At 37.8% G+C, this 21516-nt stretch overlaps 1 protein-coding gene across 2 annotated transcripts in view; it reads right to left on the reverse strand.

The window, feature by feature from the left end:
• PDE6C (phosphodiesterase 6C) overlaps nt 1-21235 on the reverse strand; it is a 29039-nt gene extending 7804 nt beyond the window's left edge. For both annotated transcript variants that reach the window (XM_009277766.2, XM_009277765.2), the window contains exons 1-15: nt 20756-21235; nt 10915-11067; nt 10711-10800; nt 10340-10480; nt 9688-9762; nt 9535-9599; nt 9357-9423; nt 8555-8602; nt 8201-8350; nt 7368-7511; nt 7216-7284; nt 3945-4091; nt 3453-3560; nt 3236-3345; nt 1090-1177 (exon numbers count right to left, since the gene is read on the reverse strand). In XM_009277766.2, the coding sequence (XP_009276041.1) occupies nt 1090-1177; nt 3236-3345; nt 3453-3560; nt 3945-4091; nt 7216-7284; nt 7368-7511; nt 8201-8350; nt 8555-8602; nt 9357-9423; nt 9535-9599; nt 9688-9762; nt 10340-10480; nt 10711-10800; nt 10915-11067; nt 20756-21235 (1935 nt within the window). The remainder of the gene's footprint in view (nt 1-1089; nt 1178-3235; nt 3346-3452; nt 3561-3944; nt 4092-7215; nt 7285-7367; nt 7512-8200; nt 8351-8554; nt 8603-9356; nt 9424-9534; nt 9600-9687; nt 9763-10339; nt 10481-10710; nt 10801-10914; nt 11068-20755) is intronic.
• Nucleotides 21236-21516: the final 281 nt, after the last annotated feature.

Genomic DNA, 21516 nt, shown 5'->3' on the forward strand with positions numbered 1-21516 from the left:
AGCGATGCCGCTTTTGAGAGCCTCCAGAGATCCTGACAACTGCTCCAGCAAAAAGCAGGGGTTAGTCCCCAGCATCTCACATTTGAAAAAGTACATTGCCGTCAATAAAGGTAAAGGTGGTTTCTGGTTTTTTTTAAATCATAAATCATCTGTGGTTTTTATGATCATTGTGCTACTGGTTAGTGTGAGGATTTAGTCTGTGGCCTCACGAGGTCAGAAATAGCACCATCACAGGGATTAGAAAATGAAAAATGAAGGTGGACGTGGGTGCCTACCATGCAGCTGTGAACAAGTGGGATGGAAGGGGCACATGTGTTCAAGCCTTGCCTGTAAATCTCTTATTTCCCTGCAAAATATGTAGTAGAGTTGTAAATAGTCTCTTCCCTCGTAGCCAGGACAGAGCCAGGCACCGCTGAGGGAAGGATGGCCGATCCCTGCCAGAGGAGCAGGGCTTCGCAGTGCAGAGGGCCCCAGCGGGCTGCACTGCTGCCATTTTGTTGAGCCTGAGGAGACTGCGGTGGGGAGCCTCATCTCTGCAGCTGCTGGGGAAGGGCAGCTGAGGGCATCTGCCTAATTCAGGGAAGATCAGTAATGGGAGCTGCAGCAGAGCCTCATGATGCCTTCTCTGTTTTAGCAGGGTAAGGTGTGGGGGGGGTCTGGCCTGGGGTTAAGGGGGCCCTCCATAAACAGCTCCATCCCTTTGCTCCTCAGCTGCCAGAGCCAGCAGCTGAGCTCAGGCCTCCTGAACCAGGGGCAGCAGCTTAATTACAACATTCTGTATGTATGTATTGTATTTTCTGCTTTGGTTTCAACATTAGTTGTTTTGTGAAAGTGGAAAAAACCTGAGAAGTGTGAGTGAGGCCCAGAGGAAAACCTTTCTATCTTGAGTGAGTCTATTCCTGGTGGAATTACTGATGTTTCTCTAGAAGTGGACAGTGCATAAGAATTTGGCTTAAACTTCTGAATTTTAGCATGATTTCTTAATCTGGGCCTAGAGGAATGAATGACACACAGTGAAATTTGTAACACCATAACTTAATTGGATCTTTTGTGTTAATTAGTGTGAGCAGAAGGTTCATGCAGACGTACCTCATCTTGCAGTAGGGTTTTACTGTACTCTAGGTGATGCCTTTCTAAAATGGAAGAGCCATGGAGTTTTGCCAGCGGAGCAGCTGACCTGTTGAAAAAGAAGCAATTTTTTATAATATTTTGGAGGCAATATTTTTGATTCAGGATTCAGATTTCTAGGATTAAAATGCTTCTGATCTGCATGTTCAATAGTTTAATCTATATATCTTAACCATTGGTATGATGCAGAGCAAAAAAAAAAAACTTGCTTGCCTTCACTCTTGTGACTGAGTAATGATGGAAATTGGAGAGCACTGCGTGTTCAGTGCCCACTAAAAGGCATGGTTAGGTGCCTCAAAACTCAAAACCTGTGTCTTTTAAAACATGCCTCTATTTTGTCTTGCACGTTCAGTTTTGCTGTTTGTTTAATCTACGCACCTTCTGTGTACCTTAAAAATAGCCTTTATGCATCTCTTGGTATTTATTGTATGGCATGGCTTTTGAACTTGTCTGTCTGTAATGACTGTGGGTCATGTACTCTGTGATTCAACTTACTGTAAGTAAGTTAAATCTAAAGTAACAGTATAATGGAGTTTAATTCCTTTAATGCCCTTGGGCTCCTCCCCTCCCCCAAAATCACCATTTTATGGTCTGCGCACGTCCTGACAGCTCAAGTATGTTCAATCTTATCACAGAGCTCAAAGCAGTCCTCTGACGTTGGGCTAAGCTTCAAGCAGAGGAAATTCTGCGTCAGACTATGGTAGTGGGAGGAAGGGAGAAAAGTCCTATCTATGTAGGCTCCAGGTGGTTCTGCGTGTTTGGAAGTGTATTTTCCTCCTTTCTTCCCTTGGCTAATAACTCAGTTCCTCAGATAACCCAAGGCGGATTGCTACGTGCTACCTGTATTTTCTGACTTGTGATTAGGGCTGTCGTGGTAAAGCCTGATAACTTTTATAAATAACTTTACTGCGTATGACCTCATGTAGAGGGCTTTCAGCTAGGGAAGACCACAGTAGGAAGATTCAAAACCTCCCTTAAACTTATTTGGATGAGAGGCAATCCGCTGAATAAGAATCAGCGTCTGTCATTCTCTCTCCTACGTTACCTGGAGAATCCCTGAGAATAATCAGAAAATCCCCATGCTCCAGCATGCAGGCTGAAACGCCTCCTCTGGGAGGAGCATATCCAGGGTCAGAGGAGGAGGATGAATCATTCTGGAGATACAGTTGGTGGGAAACTGTACTCAGAAAATCATGGTTATAATCTTCTGGTACACGTGACATTCTGAGAAACCTGTGTTCTCTGGCTAGCACATAGAAACAAGCACTAACAGATCACGTAAAAGACTAAGTGGTAGATCGTTCACTCTTCAGGGTCTCACCATGATATGTAATGTTGTAATGAAAACGTAAATTTAAACCAAAATTAATTAATACTGGTTTATAACAAGCATCTACTAATTAATATTGTTTGATAACAAACAAGGGAAAAATCACAAAGAAATCCTTCAGAATATTTTCTCAGAACAAAAAGGAGCATGAATTGCAAAGCTTAACCTCATGATGTGTAACTTACTGCCATGTGGACTCAGTGGCAGAACGCAAGCTCTGTGGCTCAGAATCCTGTATAACATGAGGAGATTTCACCTCAGGAAAGGACCTACATCAGTCAGTAAACTGAGTGGGCGGGAACAACTGAGCTAGTCAAATCGGACAGTAGAAAACAGAGAAAAAGAATGCATCTTAAATCCTGTCTCCCTCTAAACTGGCCCTTGTCTATGCCACATCCTGAATCCCTCTCCAGAAAAGCGCTTATGCCCTGTCTTGAAAAAAAGTAATCCAGTTGGGGATTTTGATTTACTTTTCTCATTTGTTTGTGGCCTCATGTGTGTGAGGCTCTGCTACAATCCAAGCACTGCAAGAGCTTAGTCTCTTAAAAATGAATTGCAGCTCCAGGAGACCATTCTAAGATTCCGCTTTTGCATTTTGTCTTTGTGTTTCAGCTGTCATGACAAATGCTCTGAGACAGAAATCTTCTGTAGGATACAAGTTCATTCATGCCAGATGTATATGGAATATATATCTTACCTTTTTGCAAGTTTTGACGTGTTTTTTTCATTTGCCACTAAAAATACTATGTATCCATATACTTGAGCATTTGTACTTACTTCATCTGATACAAGTTATTGGTCCCTCTGTGATCAATGTCATGGCAGAAAGCAGCAGCAACCATGGCAAAGGCTTCTAGATCAGTATAGTATTTCTTTATTCTGCCTGTCTGTAAAAGAAAACAGACAATTCTGAGTGTGTACCTTCCTGAATTTTTCAGTTGGAATTGAAAGGAAAACTAAATATTGAATGTAAGGTTAATATTAGCAACATTACCATCAGCAGAGTAAACATTGTTTGTCCCACATTGAATCCATGTCGCCAGTTATGGTAAGTGATATCTCGATAACCCTTCCTGACTGTGTACATCCATCTTGTAAGGACCTATTATCAACAAAAGTTATTAAGACTGTGCTGTTAATTGAAACAAAATTATGGAATTCCTATAAAATTACTGGAATAAACTATGAAATTACTGTAATAATGTGCAAGTTCTATGAAAATAATTGCTTTTCATTGAATTAAACATGGAAACAGCAAATTGTTCTTATGTAAATGCATGTTGATTTCATTCCTTCCATAGCTCACACAATTTCAGGATTAGTTTTAAGTCTTTATGACAACTAAGCAAATGTTTAATTAAGAATGGAAGATTGTTATCCATACCACTAATATTTCAGTATTGCCTACTTCTATATTAAAGTACCTACAGTCAGCCATTTTTCTTCTATCTTAAAATAAATATAAACAAGACAAAATAAATCATACCTCAGCTGGGACTTTGAACTTTTCAACAACATTTATCTCAAAGAACAGTCGTATTCCACAAGTTATCAGGCCGTGCTCTGTAACAGGAAAGTCACTGAAGCGGAATTCATACAGTTCTAAATCTTTTGGATCAGGTAATTCTTCTTTCTGTTAGGAAAAGTCAAAAACACAAGAGTTTTTCTGGCAAGAACAAAGTTGGAAAAACTTTTTTATTTTCTTTTCTGACTTCAGTAGAAACATTGCCTAAGGACAGTATGCTTACTATATCTTTAAAGGCCTCAGGTTTCAGTACAAACTAATGTGTATTAAGTTATGAAACACAATCGTGTTACTGCTGGCTTTCTTCTCAAAGAGGATAGGTAAAAGTCTTGGCCAGGCGGTGTTTCTTCCTACTCTGAATTCCAACACAGTATGTTGTGACCATCTCAACATTTCCTTAGTTCAGAAATCTCAGGCCTTGGAGTTTCTCCTTCCTAGCGTAAAATCCTATGATTCTCTCACTTTTAGACTGGTCTCAAGGCTGCAGTTCATCTTTTTCACAACCAAAATTATTCTTGTTAAGTGCTGTTCTTCCCTTTTGGATCTTATGAATAGTGATGAATATAGTGACCAAAACCAACCTGTCTAGAACAAAACATTTTTTACTTTTACGGTAGAATAAAGTCTAACAACAACATCTTTTTTTTTTTTTAATAACAGAAGGCTTGCTTGCATGCCTACCTACCCATAGCCTTGTCTTCTCTTGGAGAGCCTATAGGCAAGCAAAGATTCCTGTACATTTTTTAACCTCTGGAGTGCTGGTGGTTTGTTTCTGCTCCACAACCAACTCTCAAAATTAGTCTGTCTTACCCTGTCTCCTGTGAGAGTCTCTCTTTGTCTGTGATAGCCTACATACACTTAATAGACAAACCTGTAAAGTTGATTTGGTACATGGAAAGTGGACTGCAAAATCCTACAAGATCAGATGTAAAAATTCACAAATCTTATTGTGTTCTTGTTTGTCTGCTTGCAATAGATTCTTGACTGCTTGGCTCTTGAATGATCTCAGTATATGCATAAAGTAAAAATTGTTACAATGCTTAAATGTACAAAGCATATAGTATTCGTGGTTCTTATGGCTTACTCCAAATCCCTTAGAGTCATTTACTTTCTAGTGCTGTAGTTGGTGGTGATTCTGTCCTAGTCATTGCCTTTCTGTAGTTTACAACAGTCTATTCTGAAAAATCCTGACCACTGATGAAAATGAAGGAGCATTCCAGAAGTAGTGGACTGTATAAGTACATAATCTTTTCTTCATGTACTAAATTTCATTAGAAGCTGTCTGGATGCCATTCAGGGATTTTTCTCTCTCTGAAAGGCAGATACAGAGCTTAGGCCAGCTCTTTCTTGTACTGAAGAACCTCCATAAAACATATACTAAATTCTATAATGCAGAGGATACAAAAGTTAAGAAGCAGGTATTAAATTTAAATTATTTTGTATACATTCTATAGAGTCACATTGAATAGCCTAACTGGTAATAGTGATATTAGTGAACTGTTCTATAACACTTTTCATCTGTATATCCCAAAGCCTAGGGACAGCGGTATTATATTTTAAAGGATGCACCCCAATCCAAACAAGAATTAATTCAGGGAAGTCTGATGCAACACAGAAAATAGATTATATGATCACAATGACTCCCTTCCTCCATAGTAGTCTATAAATGATCTCCATTTTACCGATAAGGAAAAAAGGTGACTGAATGTATGCACGTATTTCAACAAATAAGGCTGAACATCCACGCAAAGGTATTTCCTTCTCTCTGGGATTTTCCTTTATATCTACTGTCATCTGAGGTCAAGGACAAGGAAACCTGCAGCAGTGGTGTTTAAGACCCATTACTTTGTGAATCATCAGATCTAGAAACACCTGCTTTATCCCATTAGCTATGTGGGATTCCAGGTCTTATAATAGGATAAAGCATTTGCATGTAGCCTTGGCAGTGCAGAATATTAGACCTTTGAATTTGTGACTCCACAATGTTGAGAGAACTCATTTTAATTGCTTTTTGGAGATTTAAAAATTCATATCAGTATTATGTTTTTACATTTGGAGCCTGTACCATAATAATCACTTGTTGCTCTACCAGTAGAGAGATTTTATAATGTTTATCTATTAATTTTTGCAATTCTTCATGCAGCTAAATTAAATTTACTTTAAAAGGTATGTGAAGCTACACACGGTCTGTTGATGTTTTTTGGTTTCACTGCTTGTAGGCTGTGTGAGCTTCTGTTTTGTGGGAGCCAGTAAAACCTTAACACCATTGCATTCTGGCATGCACATGTACATAACTAAAAATAGTTTAATGACATCTTTTCCCTATGGTTATGTCTACATTAGCAAATGTGGTGTAATAGGAGGAAATACATGAAGTGGTTGGTACTGGAAGTCAACAGATTTGTGTGTATTTGACCTTTTTTCTTCAGCCTAGATCTGTTTTGATCCATTAACAGTGGGGGTTCATTCAGTGTTTTCCTGGAGCACATCTTTGAGTTTTGTTTCAGACGAAGTAAGCCAGTGCAGGTGCTCCAGGACCACTCCACAAGAAAAAACAAAGTGCAGTAAGTGAGCACAAGCAGGAGTTTTCCTCCAAAAAGGCACTCCCTTTCTAGATCGAAATACTAAGGCAGCCAGAGGACTGCACAGTCTGGAAAAGAAGGTGACTCATTTTTGGTTTAGTAGTAGCAGAGTTTTAACCGATTAGGTCAAATCTGTTTCATTACTGTGAAGTCACTGATCACTGTCTTTGCACTTCACTGCCTAAGGAAATGCAGGAAAATTAATCTGAAAGTAGGTTAGTTCCACTGGAGACTCCTACATGTGTTCTCTTACTCAGAATTAAAGTGACCTTACATCAATGTCCCTTCTTTTATTTTCAAAATTAAATAAATTCAATTATAGGTATAGCACTGTCCCCATGGATATTTAAAGAAGTTAAACACTTTAAATGTTAATTCATATAAACATTTCTATATATAACTCTGTACCCGAGTCTGCTGACATATATTTGGGACAGAATGTTTCCCTGTAGGTGACAGTGGGGTCTGCACGTAGAAGAACCAAAGAGGTTGAAGATGTATTATTAAATGAACTCCATCTAGCTTGTGGAACCGATAGCTAAAATCAATTATATTAATCAGGATTTGGCTATACACAACTTTTTCTATAATGAGGACACATTACTATCTGATATAAACATGCTACCAGAATTTTCAGTTTAATGACTTACCAAAATCCTGATAAGATCCTTTTGTTCACATTCTTCTATACTATTTACATTTAATTTCTCTTTGTATTTCTAAAAATGAAAATGAGTAAGAAATTTAGGTTTTGTGTAGCAAATTTCCTACTTTAATTTTGTGACTGTAGACAGAAACTTACCAGTATAGATTCAACTTCAGAAGGGGTGGCCTTTGTCTGGTACATAAGCATTTCCTGAGCAATGTCTTTCCTGTTTTCAAGCTTGTTCATTTTGTCATAAGTGTCAGTATTTAAAACAGACCACCCCAGGAACTGTGTGAGAGTCTGGAACAAGGCCAAGCAAAGTGGAGATGACACCATGACAATAAAATTAAACTGACAATTTGAACTCATTTTTCTTAAACTCCAGTTTCTGGTAGTGCCCTTTGAAAAGCAATGTGTAACTCTACTTGTTAGAGGCCTTTACCTTCCATCAACAGGTTCTGTTAACACCTCACAGCTATTAATGACGTTGTTTGTCTCGACCTAATAATTAAGGGTTCAAATTCCCATTTTGTATACAGGACTTCCGAGGCTTACGAAGCTTAAGTCAGCTGAGTGAACGTGGATACACTGTGTAGCATCTTATCTCGCCCAAGTGCATGTGATCATGAACGCTCTGGGAACTCCCACGATCACAGACACCATATCCATTGGCAAGCAGCACTCCATGCCTGCTTACCCACTGCTAATTAGGAGATGCTGACCATCACTAAAAAGTCAAATGATTAAAAATAAAATTATATCTGACTTTTGTTCATTATTGGAATGTAAATGATCTCTCATAAATTTTCAGGTTTATAAAGGGAAGTAAAATTTCTGATTCTTAAGAAACTGTATAGTGAAGAAGACATTTGGTTAGATGTTAATATAGCCTATTTGAAAATTTTTAGACATTTCAAAATTACTTTTCACAATAATATTTTTGTTAACATCATATGGCTCCTTAAAGCCTCTAATCCTATTAAGCTTACTTCAATGATCTGTTCATCATACTCGTCAAAAGGTTTTCCATCTTTCCTATTGTAAAATGTTGCAACTCCCACAATTTCTTCTTTTTTGTTGACAATAGGCAATGACAGGACATTTTTGATAACCCATCCCGTCTCATCCACTGGTCCTTTCTGTGGGAAAGCCAAAGAACAGGAAATGTTGTATATTTCTTTGAAAACAGTAATACAGCTATTGATACAGGCAATGTAACAGTAAGACCCGTGCATCACAGACAAAGGAGAAATTATTTATGTAATCAACTGTATAATTAACTGGTAGAAAGCGTTAGCATATTTTTCTACAATATCTATAATTATTAACGTTACTGGAATTACCTGAAATGTGAAATATTCATCTGCTGGTGCATTCATCATGTTACAAATCTGTAGCATAAAGAAAAGGAGACATTGTTTAAATGGATATAATGTGCACCAAGACTTGGCCTGATATTTTAAAAAGGCATGTTTATTTTCTGAGCTAACAACAGTGAGCACCCTAGCTAGCTACAGAAATTAAAAATGTTCCTATTAAATTAGATGTGATGATTATTCTAACAGACATCATTCTGGAGTGCTTGTAGCGAAGTCCCTCATGTATGATGTCTCACAGTGCATAAGAATAATGGTTAAGAAAATCACTTCCAGTTTAAAATGGCATGGGGGTTTATAGAAAGAAATAACCGAGTACTAAGGGCTCTGCCCTTACTGCTGTTAAAAATGCCATAGGATTGCTAATAACTGTCATACATCACAACTTTGAATTACGTATATTGGCTACGCAAGAAGAGATAAGAAAAAAAGAAAATTTTAAAACTGTGTATATGATGATTTTCTTACTTTGACATTTTGTTGTGAGACTTAGCACACCTGGAAAGTGACATCAGACGCACACATTATTCCTCCGATGTCACCACAATCAGAGGGAAATTTTCCTGACGTTTTGGTCGTTTGTGCTGAGGGCTTGTCTCCATCCAGACTACTGATTCACATGATTTCACTGGGAACCAATGACACTGGAAGCAGCACAGTATTTTTGTAGAGGTTTCTGGTCGTGGGGAGGTTTGGGGGTTTTTTTTTGTTCAATCAGAAGAACTGCATGAACTAAAACTTATAGTTTTTATTTTTGCTATGAACTTACAAATCCATTTTCAGCGACATATGTCGGCAATCCACTGACAAGACACCAGTGGTCTGCTGGAGGTGACCTTTAGAGAGAGAATGAAATTAAATTATTTCTGCAATACAGACACATTATTATTCTATACCAGCAATACATCTAATTACCACACATTTGCAGGCTGCCAATGAATACTCACGGAATGACTTTGATTTCTTCTTTTCCATGTAAAATATAGTCAATAATCTTATAAAAGTTGACTTCCTAAATAAAAAGAGAAAAACATGTAGGTGACCTGTACAACCTCAATGTCAAAATTAAGATTCATAAAGAAGAAAATTAATATCCTCACTCGTCCATCAGGTGTCTTGGGGCCTTTGTAAGGCTCTGCCTCCCCCAGCCGGATTGGCCACTCATCATAGAACTCCTGAGAAAATGATACACAGGGTTTAGCAAAAGGGAAAAAAAAAAATCAGTTCTGTGTTCATAGACAACATGACATCTGTGTTAGCAATTTTATTTTTCCTTCTCCATAGCTGTACTATGATCACATTTCAGACAATATTAAGAAAACATTGTTAAATATATTCCAAGCAAGAAATGTTTGCCAGTAAATTGCAGGCTAATCCGAAGCTTATCTCTGGACGGTTGTACAGCTTAATTGTTGTTTTAGAAGGCAGGTGTATATATAAAGCAATAATCAGACCTGCACTTCTCTCTTCTACCCGTAGTCACATGGAATTATTAATATGAAAAATTATTTCAGAATTAGCCTTTATGTTTATCGTGGTTGTATCCTTTGTCATGCTTATATTTTGCATGTAATTTTTGTAATGTGGCTAGATTTTATATAAATTATCCCAAAGGGTTAGAAAGCATTGTAACTTTGTGTCTTGGAGGGACATGCACTAGAAATATGCAGAAGAAATGAATTATAAGGATGGATTTTACAACTTAAAATTAGGAGTAGCACATTTCTAGCAAGTAGGCAAAAGGATTGTTACCTTCTCTTTAGTCATGTCCAGCAGACCAACAGAGTATCTTTCACAATTCAAATACATTCGAATAGTATACAGTGCTTTGTGAAACTGCCGTTCTATATCTGTTAGCTCTTCAAATATTTTGTTGGCAGACCACAAAAGCATCTATTTACAACAAAAGAGAAAGAGGATAAATGTTCACAACAGTAAGAAAACATAAACATATGAATCTTAGGCATTCCAGAATAAAATGACAAGGTGCATTACTATTATCAAATAAAAAAATTAAATAGATGCTATCCTTACTTCAATAAGCTTGCAAGAATATAAAATAGTGGGAATAATAATGGTTTCACACAAAAGCGAAGTATTATCATTAACAAATTCTTCTATACCTGACTTCTTCGGGATTCAATATTGTAGAGATACGTTGTATGATGACTTCTTAGGGCCAAAGATATAAAATTGAGATATTTTTTAAAGACCTAAAAATGACAAAGAGCAAACATAAGACAAAAGTATCAAATCAAGAGGTAGATTCACTCAAACTACTTGTTGAACTAACAACTGTACTGTTGCGTCACATTGGAGGTTATTACCTCTTCATCCTCTTTTGAGAACTCAGTGGCATTTAATTTGTTGAGTGCCATCACAACAGCAAGCACCTCTTTACCCTGCATAATTGGGGTTGCCAACATACTGATTGTGGTATAACCAGTTCTTTTGTCCAGAAAGTCAGAAAAATGGTTGTTCTGAAAGGAAACAAAACAAAAAAAACACCAAGAGCAAATGATCATTTCATTTGATAATTTATGTTTGCAATGCTATGACCGCAGTTTCACAGTGCAGTAGGTTTATACTTGCAAAAAAGCATTATCATTATTTAACCCAATCTTACAGAATTATATGTACAAGCTTAACTTAGGCATTGGTTATGAATATAGCTTCTGAAACCAAGTTCTGTGCAGGTTTTTATTAGAATGATGAGGAATTTGAGGAATTAAAAATATGGGAAAATCTAGAATAAAGGAGAGAGTAATATGACTTTGTGGCTACCTGAGACTCTAATACATAAGGCTTGCATGTCAGAGAATTACTTCATAGCTATGTTAATACTTATTATTATTTAATTATTTCTGTAAATAAAATCCATGATGCTGTCCCATTACACAATGTTTAAAACTACCATCTGTCCTGAATGTATGTGGCTAAAAATGCTTCTGGCAGAGAGGCATCCCCAGCAGGTATGCATCTGGCTGAGCCGTCTCTTACTCCTTCCTGTCTGACAGACTCCCATTCCTGCTGCTCCCAGCCCAACATCTTCTTCTGGTGAATGGGAGGGTGTAGGACCAGGGGAATCAGGACACAGAGCTGCTTTTTTTGGGTGTGTGATCCTCTGGGAATAAGATCATGTGACTAATGAATGAGCCACAACTAACTATCCCACCAATTTCACCCTTGAAACTAAGTGCTGAGGAGGGTTTAGTAAAAACTATTCTTTTCATTCTTTTATGTAAAAAATACTGGGAAGCTAGTTCATGTTTCATGGAAAACTGTTTCATTTCCTCAGATCAAAGAAGTTCTTGGTGTTTTCTCTGAAATGCTTTAGTGTTCTCTTTAATTTAAAAAAGGGATTTGAAATTTGTCAGGGAAATCTGTTTGTCAAGGGTTGTGTTTTGTGATGTTCTTATGATAGCACATCTAAATGAGCTGAGCTATGAGTTGAGGGATTGAAAACTTTCAATATGTGCATACTGAGAACTGACATGGTTCTACTAAGCAGCTAAAATAGCCAGACTGTCTTCATTGAGCCTTTTCCATCCCCTCGCATCTGCCGCTTCTAACAAGTCAGTGCTCAAACTTTTTCTTCAGAGAGATAGGCACTCAAGTCCTGGTCTACAGTCAATGGCAGATTCTCCCTGCATTTCCTTTAACAGGTCTGCTTCTGATTTCTCAAGGTGATGAGTGGTTGGTGCTAAATGAGTATGTCAAGAGGTAGTGAGCGGCCTGGTAACCGGGGAAGTTCAGACTACATTATAACACTATGGATAGGAATGGCAGCCAGCCAGAGGGAGGCCAAAGGAGTCCTGTTTTAAGGACATCCACCCAGAACCAAGGTTCCCAAACCTTACCAATCCCCTGCTGCTAGCAAGTATTTGTGAACCCACTTGTAAAGTAACTGACTTGTTAGTGCATGTCTACCCACAGAGCTGATACATATTACTGCTATTAATTACTGCATTAGCTTAGACAGCCAAGATCTGCGTGGTGGATCTCAAGGTCCCTTACTTGCTGATGGGCTGGAGAATGTTGCAGGATGCCACATAATGGAATTTCTGCTTTCATAAATTATACACAAAGCTACTTAAACAAACAAGCAAACAAACAAACATTTTCTAGGTTGTAAAATCAAGCACGAAAAGGCCAGGAAATGCCATAACTAAAATTGTTTGTCTACTATTTGGATCGTTCCTCTTAATTTCTTTTTTCCCCTCTTCCCTCTTCAGCAATTGTTTCTTGTATATGTTGAATTTATAGCATATACATCCCTGAGAAGGCAGACTGGATTTTATTATGTGTTCAAAATGTTAGGGGTGGGTTTTTTTTCCTTCAGTTCTTTATAGCCTTTAGACAGCCCTTCTTTTACATTTGCATTTTAGATTTCCTTCTAGGACTGCATTTCCATGAAAGGAATTAAATGTATGGAAGTAACTCTGAAATGTCTTTTCTATATTTACTGACTGGGCTCTCTTACAGAGAATTGATTCTTTTAAGGACGGCCTGTGTCATCCCCATAAATCCCATTGAGAATAATAAAAGTAACCAATATGTTATCTCTGTAGTTCAATGTATCAGGCTGTATTTGGGTCTCTGGAAAGTGTAGCCAGTTCTGAATTTATCATCCACGTGAAGAGGGGATGTTTTCTCTATTTCTGTCAAACTTTCTCCGAGTTGTTGTTTTCTGTTTTTCTCGGAGAAAGGTATAGGGGTATCTCACTTAACAGACATCCAGGGAAAATGCCAGTCAATCTGTCTCTTCTATGTAAACATCAAATACTGTCCTGCAGTCTGCTAAACAAGTGTGTTGTTGCATGGAAATGTTTAATTTTCTCTGAGATGTATTGCCTACTGACACAACCATTCTGGTTTTGGGTGTGTTTTTGGGCTTCAGTAACAATTTCTGAATCTCTGACTGTTTTAGTTATTCAAAATAAAGTAAATCGGGTAGAGAATTTGACCCTGTTTTGTAGTCCCTCTGCCTCACCAAGAGCATCTAGCATAATGGCGAGGCCGAAGTTCCTGGTTTTAGAGTGCTGTATGCTGCTATGAGGGAAAAAATAAAAATTTCAGACATTCCCAGATTTCTGAATACTTAAAGGGACCTGTATACACCAAGTGAGCTGAATCAGCAGGACACAGCTGCTGAGTCTTAATTTGTTTAATAACTCCAGACTGAAGGTACAAGCAGTGGTGTTCAGAAGTGTTCAGAAGAAGCACTTTAGTCATACAATTTTTGCAGAGGATAGGAAAATTTTAAAGAATGCAAGTCTGTGTTAATAAACAAAAAGTTCAGTAACCACAAGCCATCCTGAGTTGTGCCTAGATAGTGCAATGCAGAAAGATATAAATACCTCGTAACACATTGGCAGCATTCCCACAGCATATACAAAGACTCCTATCGCACATGATTTGCATATACAAGCAAAAATTTGTGCTTAGATTCAGGCTTTTCATTATTGACTGTTTTGCACATAATTGTAGGAGTTTTGAAGCCTTTATTTCCAATCAAGGTTTTAAAATATTTTCTCTTGAGAACATAAGCTCCTTTTGTTTTCAAAGAAAATCACTTTTCACAATGTCTGGACAATCGTGTTCACAGACAAATAAGCCAGAAATGTGCTCTGCAGTACCAGAGCCAGAAGAGCATCTTGGTGCTCCCATGAATATATGAATGCGGACACTTAGTCTATTTCAGCCTGATCTTATGAATCCAACCATCTTTTAGAGCAATGTGGTGAACTTTCAGCTCTCAGTTAAATCATAAAATAGGCTTTTAAAAAAAATGAGGGAAAGGTGATCTGTTGATAACTCCCTAACTGTAGTACATTTGCAAGCATTGTCTACTAGCTCCATTTAAAGCTAAGATACCTAGCCATTTACTGTACAATGATCAGTTCTGTAGAGATATCCTAAGGTGTGCAACATGTCCTGGATTTGCACTAGGCTAGCACGAGCATACATGAGTGGAAAATCAGGACACCTCTTTGTGTTCATCTTTCTGTTACAGGTGATAGAAGGTAACTGGAGAGGGGTTTGGCAGCCTACTATGGATCTAGCCTATACACTTGAAATTAGTAGCTAATTCATGTTTCTTGATTCTCCAAACCGCGGCGCCAGTTTTATCTCACTGTAACTTACCAACACTACTACACATTATTATTATAAACCTCTTACCAATGAAATATTGATATAATGCTCTATGTTTAGATCATTTGGCCTCAACTTTTCAATTCCTTTAAGTTTTATAAGCCTAATTTCCATCTCATAGCTACCAGTGGAATTTACTAAATCAGAAGTCACTGTTGTGAAAACAGTGTGATTACACCTCTGTGAAAGGGAAAAATAAGGCCATTCTTTCTAAAAATAATTTTTGTTTTCCTTATATGGCAGTTACAAATCAACTTGCTTACTGAGACAATATCACATCTGATTCTGAATTGTAGCTACACAACTGTAAGTTCATGTCTGTAATAAGGTAGAATAAATATAAATGAGAAAAACTCGCTCCCCTGGGAACCACAGGCATTTTGAGAAGAAAGTTAATTTTAAAAGGCTGTATGAGCAGATAATACTTTACAATTATGTAGTTTGTTTTTTTTAAAAAAATTCAATGTTACCTTATTGTTTCTGAAAAGTTCTTACTGATGGATTGTCCAGAAGGAACCATCTTGTGTCTCTTATTTCATGGCTTTCCCTGCAGATCTTATTTCCTTTCTTGGGAGTGATATGATCTTCTATGTTTCCTTTTACCAGTTTTTAAAGACCTTATTTCTTTCATGATGAATTCTCCTTCATCGGCTGGTTTTAGATATCCCACAATTCTTTAAGCAAATTATGAAAAAGATGTCTGCAAAATTTCTAACCTTTCACAGGCTTTATTCTATGCCAAGCTTAAAAGACAGTGAAGACCGTCATTCTAATGTTCATTGAACCATCCCACAGTATTTAATAAAGGAAGTACATCTCCCAATTCATAATGTTATCTTAGGATTTGCTACCCTGTGCTCCAGAACACTGAGCTAAGCTTTGAGCATTTCTGATTGGATTAATGACAAAATGCAGCCTGAGGCAAGTGAGTTTGACACTATTGGAAACTCCAGGTCAAAGTCTGCAGTGTAAATTATTTGTTGAGTGTAAATTTGATCAGAAAATGCAGTTGTAATACTATCGTAAGTAATGAGATAGTGTAACCCTTGTTAATTTGGTTTCCATTGCACATGCAAAAGTATGTAATCATACAAATGCAGGAAAGACAGAGAAATGGAGAAGTGTTATCTTATCAAGATGATAAGATAAAATGGAGGAGCAGACATTAACATTCACAGTGCAAGTTCTTCCCAGGTAAAAGGCCACCTCTCCATTTTTTCCCCATTTTTAGTTTATCTTGGGATTGTTTCTTTCAATTCTCATTACTTTCCAGACATTCAGGAAGGCAGTATTTTTGTAGTATTGTGTATCTTTGCTCTCATTTCTTCTCATCTTAACAACTCTGAGTTTGTTTCTCAAGAACTTCCCTCTAAAATTACTTTAACAATTTTCCTCTGGCCTTTGAAGCTTTTTTTAACATACTCTGCCCTGTCAACATGCTGTATATTTGGGTTTCTTCTCCAAGATCACAGTGAGGGGACTAGCAGAACATGAGTTAAGAACTGAGACATCTTATTAGCAAGTGACTGCCCTGCTACCAGCTCCACCACGAAGTGACTCCATTCTTTCCATTTTCAGGGCAACCATTTGTGTCATTGACCATCTTGCTCTCTCCTGTGCTTTCCCACTGCTTCATATTTTTGACATCGATGTGCCTCATTCCAGCAATGTCTTCTTGCCCTAGGAGGCAGTCTAAGACCAATGCCTGGTCCCAGGACCACTGCTATGTGTTACCAGAGCAACTGTTTACACACAGCAGCTGGACAACAGTTTGGTGTCCATGTCTCCTCACTGCCACATGGGAGCTTGAACCACTGTGCTGCAAAACCATGCTTCCCTTCGCTCTTTTCTCTCCCCTCTTCAAATTATCTTTAACTTATTTTACAATTTGGTACAGATTCACGAAGAGGGATGGAGTGTCTCTTCTTCCTTGTTCCAGGCTCAGACAGCCTGGAGTCTGGGGACCAGCACATACCCATAAATCTGAAACTCCTGTCACTTCAGACAGGCCTGAAATTAAAGTCTCTCCCACCCTTGCATTAAAGAGAAGTAGAGCTCCCAGAAAAAAAAGACTTATGCAAACTGAAGCTGGCTCATTTTACAAAGGGATGATACAAGTGCTTGCAACATGAAGATGTATTTAAGTTGTTTTGTATCATATGTTTCCAGTGGTTAAATTAGGTGCCACAACAATCACTGCTCTGGCTGCTGAATCCGAGTTGGAAGCACCAGAATCTCTTCACACTCTGTTGTTTCTTCACTTCACTGGGGCTTGTGGATTCCAGTGCAGAACCTCTAAAAATGAGGGCTTGTTATTTCATCATCAGAACATTTGAGTCTCTTTATGGATCTAACCCAAAAGCCTTCACTTCTTTTGAAGCATTTTTTCACCATATATATATATGGTGAGTATATACTCTGGTATATATATACCAGAGTTCACTTCAGACAGGCCTGAAATTAAAGTCTCTCCCACCCTTGCATTAAAGAGAAGTAGAGCTCCCAGAAAAAAAAGACTTATGCAAACTGAAGCTGGCTCATTTTACAAAGGGATGATACAAGTGCTTGCAACATGAAGATGTATTTAAGTTGTTTTGTATCATATGTTTCCAGTGGTTAAATTAGGTGCCACAACAATCACTGCTCTGGCTGCTGAATCCGAGTTGGAAGCACCAGAATCTCTTCACACTCTGTTGTTTCTTCACTTCACTGGGGCTTGTGGATTCCAGTGCAGAACCTCTAAAAATGAGGGCTTGTTATTTCATCATCAGAACATTTGAGTCTCTTTATGGATCTAACCCAAAAGCCTTCACTTCTTTTGAAGCATTTTTTTCACCAATATATATATGGTGAGTATATACTCTGGTATATACATACCAGAGTATATAATTTTATACTCTACTATAACCAGGAATATTATTTCTTGAGTTTCCAATCCTCAGTTAAATCTTTGTCTTCAAATATCTCTGAATTAAAAGAAATAATGCAATAATTTAAATACATGATAGATTAAAGCAAATATATATAGTCTTTATTATTGGTTCTTACAGGCTGAGAATGTGAGATTTTGAATCCCCAGAAGACGTGCTCCTTGTTAAATTATTTCTTAGTTCTTAGTTTTATTTGGAAATATTGCCTTAGCAGCAGTTGTAACGTAATTGTACTCTTCTTTATCATGTTGTCCATGTTATCAGTTAATATTTAAAGAATACTAATGGACATATCAAATTTTATGCAGTCTATTATTTTACTTTGCAATATTTGAGTCACATCCTCTGCCAAACCCTGGGAATAATGTGAGGCAAATTATTAGGGTAGTGGTCCTGCCTGGCCTGCTATTTCTCACTACTGTTAAATCCTGGATTAAACACTATTAGTTCTCACACTCAGAAGGTCCATAATCTTGTGGGGGGAGACTGCTCTGGCTACTAAGTTAATTATGGAAGGTCTGTATCTTTTCCTGTGCTTTTCTTTTCTGAAGCATTAGTCAGGATAAGGAGCTTCCCCATATTTATTGGTACTTTTCCAGGTTGAAGAAGGAGATAATCCCTAAAGAACGGGCTACCGGCCACTAAAATCAGAGTTTTAAGTTTTTTTCAATGATTTATTGCTGTTGCGATCCTTCATTACATTCACTCTTGTTATAAAGGGGTGGTGATTGAAGCATGAAAATGTCTCACTGTGGGTTTGTCAATGTTGTCATGTACTTAAGACTTAAAAAACACTATGCTGTTTGGATATGGATTGTGTCAACAATAGGAAGTGGTTAAACGTGACATCTTTAAAGTACTATAGCCATCTAGAATTATTCATTGTGCATTTTGTATTCTGACAAGGCAGTAGGGGCAAAATTCCTCTCTGGCTTAAGTCTGCTTGTCATTTTTTGCTCAGGATTTAGGTAGCAGACAATCTAGTTTGACTGAAGTGCATACAAAGTGATCTGAAAAAAAATTATCCTTTCAAAAACGTGATAAAGGCTTCAGTGGCTGCCTATTTCTGCTGCCATGGACTAATTATATTCCATAAGTGTTACTGACTAAAGCTGCAGTTCTGGGTTCCTTACGGAGATAAAGATTCTGTTGACATTAGTGGGAGCTTTGCCTGTGTGAGGAGAGTGGATTTGGACACTTGACTTTTTTTACAAATAGAATGGAAATGGTGACAATTTTGAGACCTTCAGGGTTGTTTTTAAATAACAAATCTTGGTCCCAGAGAAGTCTCTGGGAGTTTTGCAATTAACTTATAAAATGTCAATGTTTTGATGACATTTAGTTACCAAATGTGGATTAATGGCACCATGGTTTAACTGCATTTTTAAGTGTGGGCCTCATGGCGTAGATCTCAGTAATCCTAAGTGAGTAATGGATGCCTAAGTAAAGATTACCTTAGAACGATAGCTGGACAGATATTCAGCTGACATGAATTCATTTATGAGTGCAAAATGTATACCTAGCAGGATTAGATGGACAGAAAGGTTCTCATATATAAGCATATTCAAATTACATTTGTCACAAAAATTTTGAACAAATCCTATGGCAAACATAGAAATATTTGGGCAGCCCTGCTCTGGGCACCCCTCACATAATGATATTAAGGAGCAGTGCAGTATCTGATAGGAGGTACATCTTTCTTGATCCTCCTGATCTTTTCTCATGTAATCATCCTTATGAATTTAGAAGGATTATCCTCCAATCTCCCCATGTGGTGGTAAGAGGCAGTAAGTCAGACGCTTCTTGTCAGAACAGCAGCCATTGAAGAAAGCATCTCAGTGGTCAGTTAAAAATCAACTGATTCATTTTCTCAAATCAGTCATTCTTCTGTTTGCTCCCGTGATTTCTACTTATATCTGAGGTAGTTTACTATGTATTGGAATGTTCTTTTCACATATATATATAAATTTTCATTTGTTTCTGAGCTTTAAAAGTAGTCCTTTATTTCTTTATGCCTGCCAACTTTCAACATGATAAAATACATTACTTTTTGTTTACCTCCTGGAAAACATAGATAATTGCAGTGTATAAAGATTTTTATTATTTACATTGAGCTTAGGACACGGAGGTGGTTTCCATCTCTAAAATGGCACGGAATTTTAAATTGACTGTATAGGAAATTCTGAGAAGCCAGACTGCCATCTTGCATAATTATCTTAGCATCATTTGATTATGCTGAGCTTTTCCACATAAGACTGAAAAGAGAAGAAGATGTCACCATTTGATAATATAAGGTTAGCTGTTTTTAAAGAAATCGACAACAATCAAAGCACATTTATGTTTCCCCATGTATTTCAGAGCAGTTTCTAAAGCAGTTCTCATTCATGCACGTTTAACTTCTGTTAGGTCACTCATCATTTTAATTAACATTTGTAATAACCCTTATCAGGACCATAACTAAAGAAGGTGATTCTGTGCAAATTCAACAGGAACTTTGAAAATGTCAGAGAAGCTCTGACTCATTACTCTTCTTCTATAGATGGTTCTGAACAAAAGCCCTGGATCTGGACATACTCAAAATTTGGAGCTATTTTAAATTCAAAGACAGATTTGAAGCTGAACATATATGTTGACATCATCTTCATCTGGCTTCGTTCACCTACTTACAAGGAAACATCCTCATTACAAAAGCTGCAAATTAATTGTATTTAGAGGTGCATGTATGGCAGCATGGAATGATAAGGGAGAGCACTTGCAAGCCCATACTGGAAAACAGAATAGGAGCCTGCCTTGTTCAACAGAAACACAAGTACTTATTGGTCTCTATTAATCTAATATTCTCCTCCCTTATTATAGTAGATTACATTACAACTATTGTGCAAGGATACTGGAAATAACCTCACTAGGCTACATGGTGTGGTTCTACTGGATTTTAAGCAAACTCTGCTGCTGTTTTTCTCATGCTTTTGGTCTGGATTTCTGTCTCCAGGATGTTTTTGAAGAATGACTCTACCACAAGCCCTGTGCAGGAAGCTGAGTAAGCAAATGCAGAGAAACCCATTCCCCAAGAGAAGTTACTTACCTTTTTCACATCAGGTATATTAAAAAATTTCTTGGTATGAGCAACCCATCCTGCTATCCCAATGTCCAGAGGAAAAACAGTCTCATTGTCTGGATTCACCAAATTCTGCTCAAAGCTGGAAGTTGGAGTGACATTGAGAAGCCTGGTGGCTACCTCTGGAATACCATTTCTGGAACGACAAATAAACATACTACACCGATCAGCTGCCAGCAGCTGTGACAGCCTCTGCAGGGCTTTGTGCACTATCTTTTCCATAGTGCCTCCTTCATCCTGGATTTCTGTTAGCAGCTCAAAAAGTATGTCACACTCCTCCAGACGGGACATGTCTTTGAAGCTGACTCCTTCCTTCACATCGCCAGGGCTGACTTTAAAGATACTTCCCAGCACTTCTGCCCTCATTTTTCGGTCGAAATACTCCTTGGCAAACTGGGGGTTGTTCTCCAAGTATTTTTCAACGGCATCTTTATTTACCTCACCCATTTTTGCTGGCTTGTTCTTAGGATTTCTTTTAGAACTGCATCACCATCAAAGCAGGAGTGGTAGCAAGAAGTCCTAACTTGATACTAGTAAGAAAACGGTACTTTGTACATATTGTATAGCTCACAGGCATAGTACATTCACCTTCCTCTGTGGCTTCCAAGCCTTCTGAAACTCTTGAGATATGACAGAAGGTGCTGGCTTAGCATCTTCTTAGTGAGAGATCTTGGAGACTGCTAATTAAAGAGATGTCAGGACACTAAACCCCTGAGCATTCTTAGCTT

Source organism: Aptenodytes forsteri, unplaced genomic scaffold, assembly GCF_000699145.1.
Source record: "Aptenodytes forsteri isolate BGI_AS27 unplaced genomic scaffold, ASM69914v1 Scaffold15, whole genome shotgun sequence".
NCBI lineage: Eukaryota > Metazoa > Chordata > Aves > Sphenisciformes > Spheniscidae > Aptenodytes > Aptenodytes forsteri.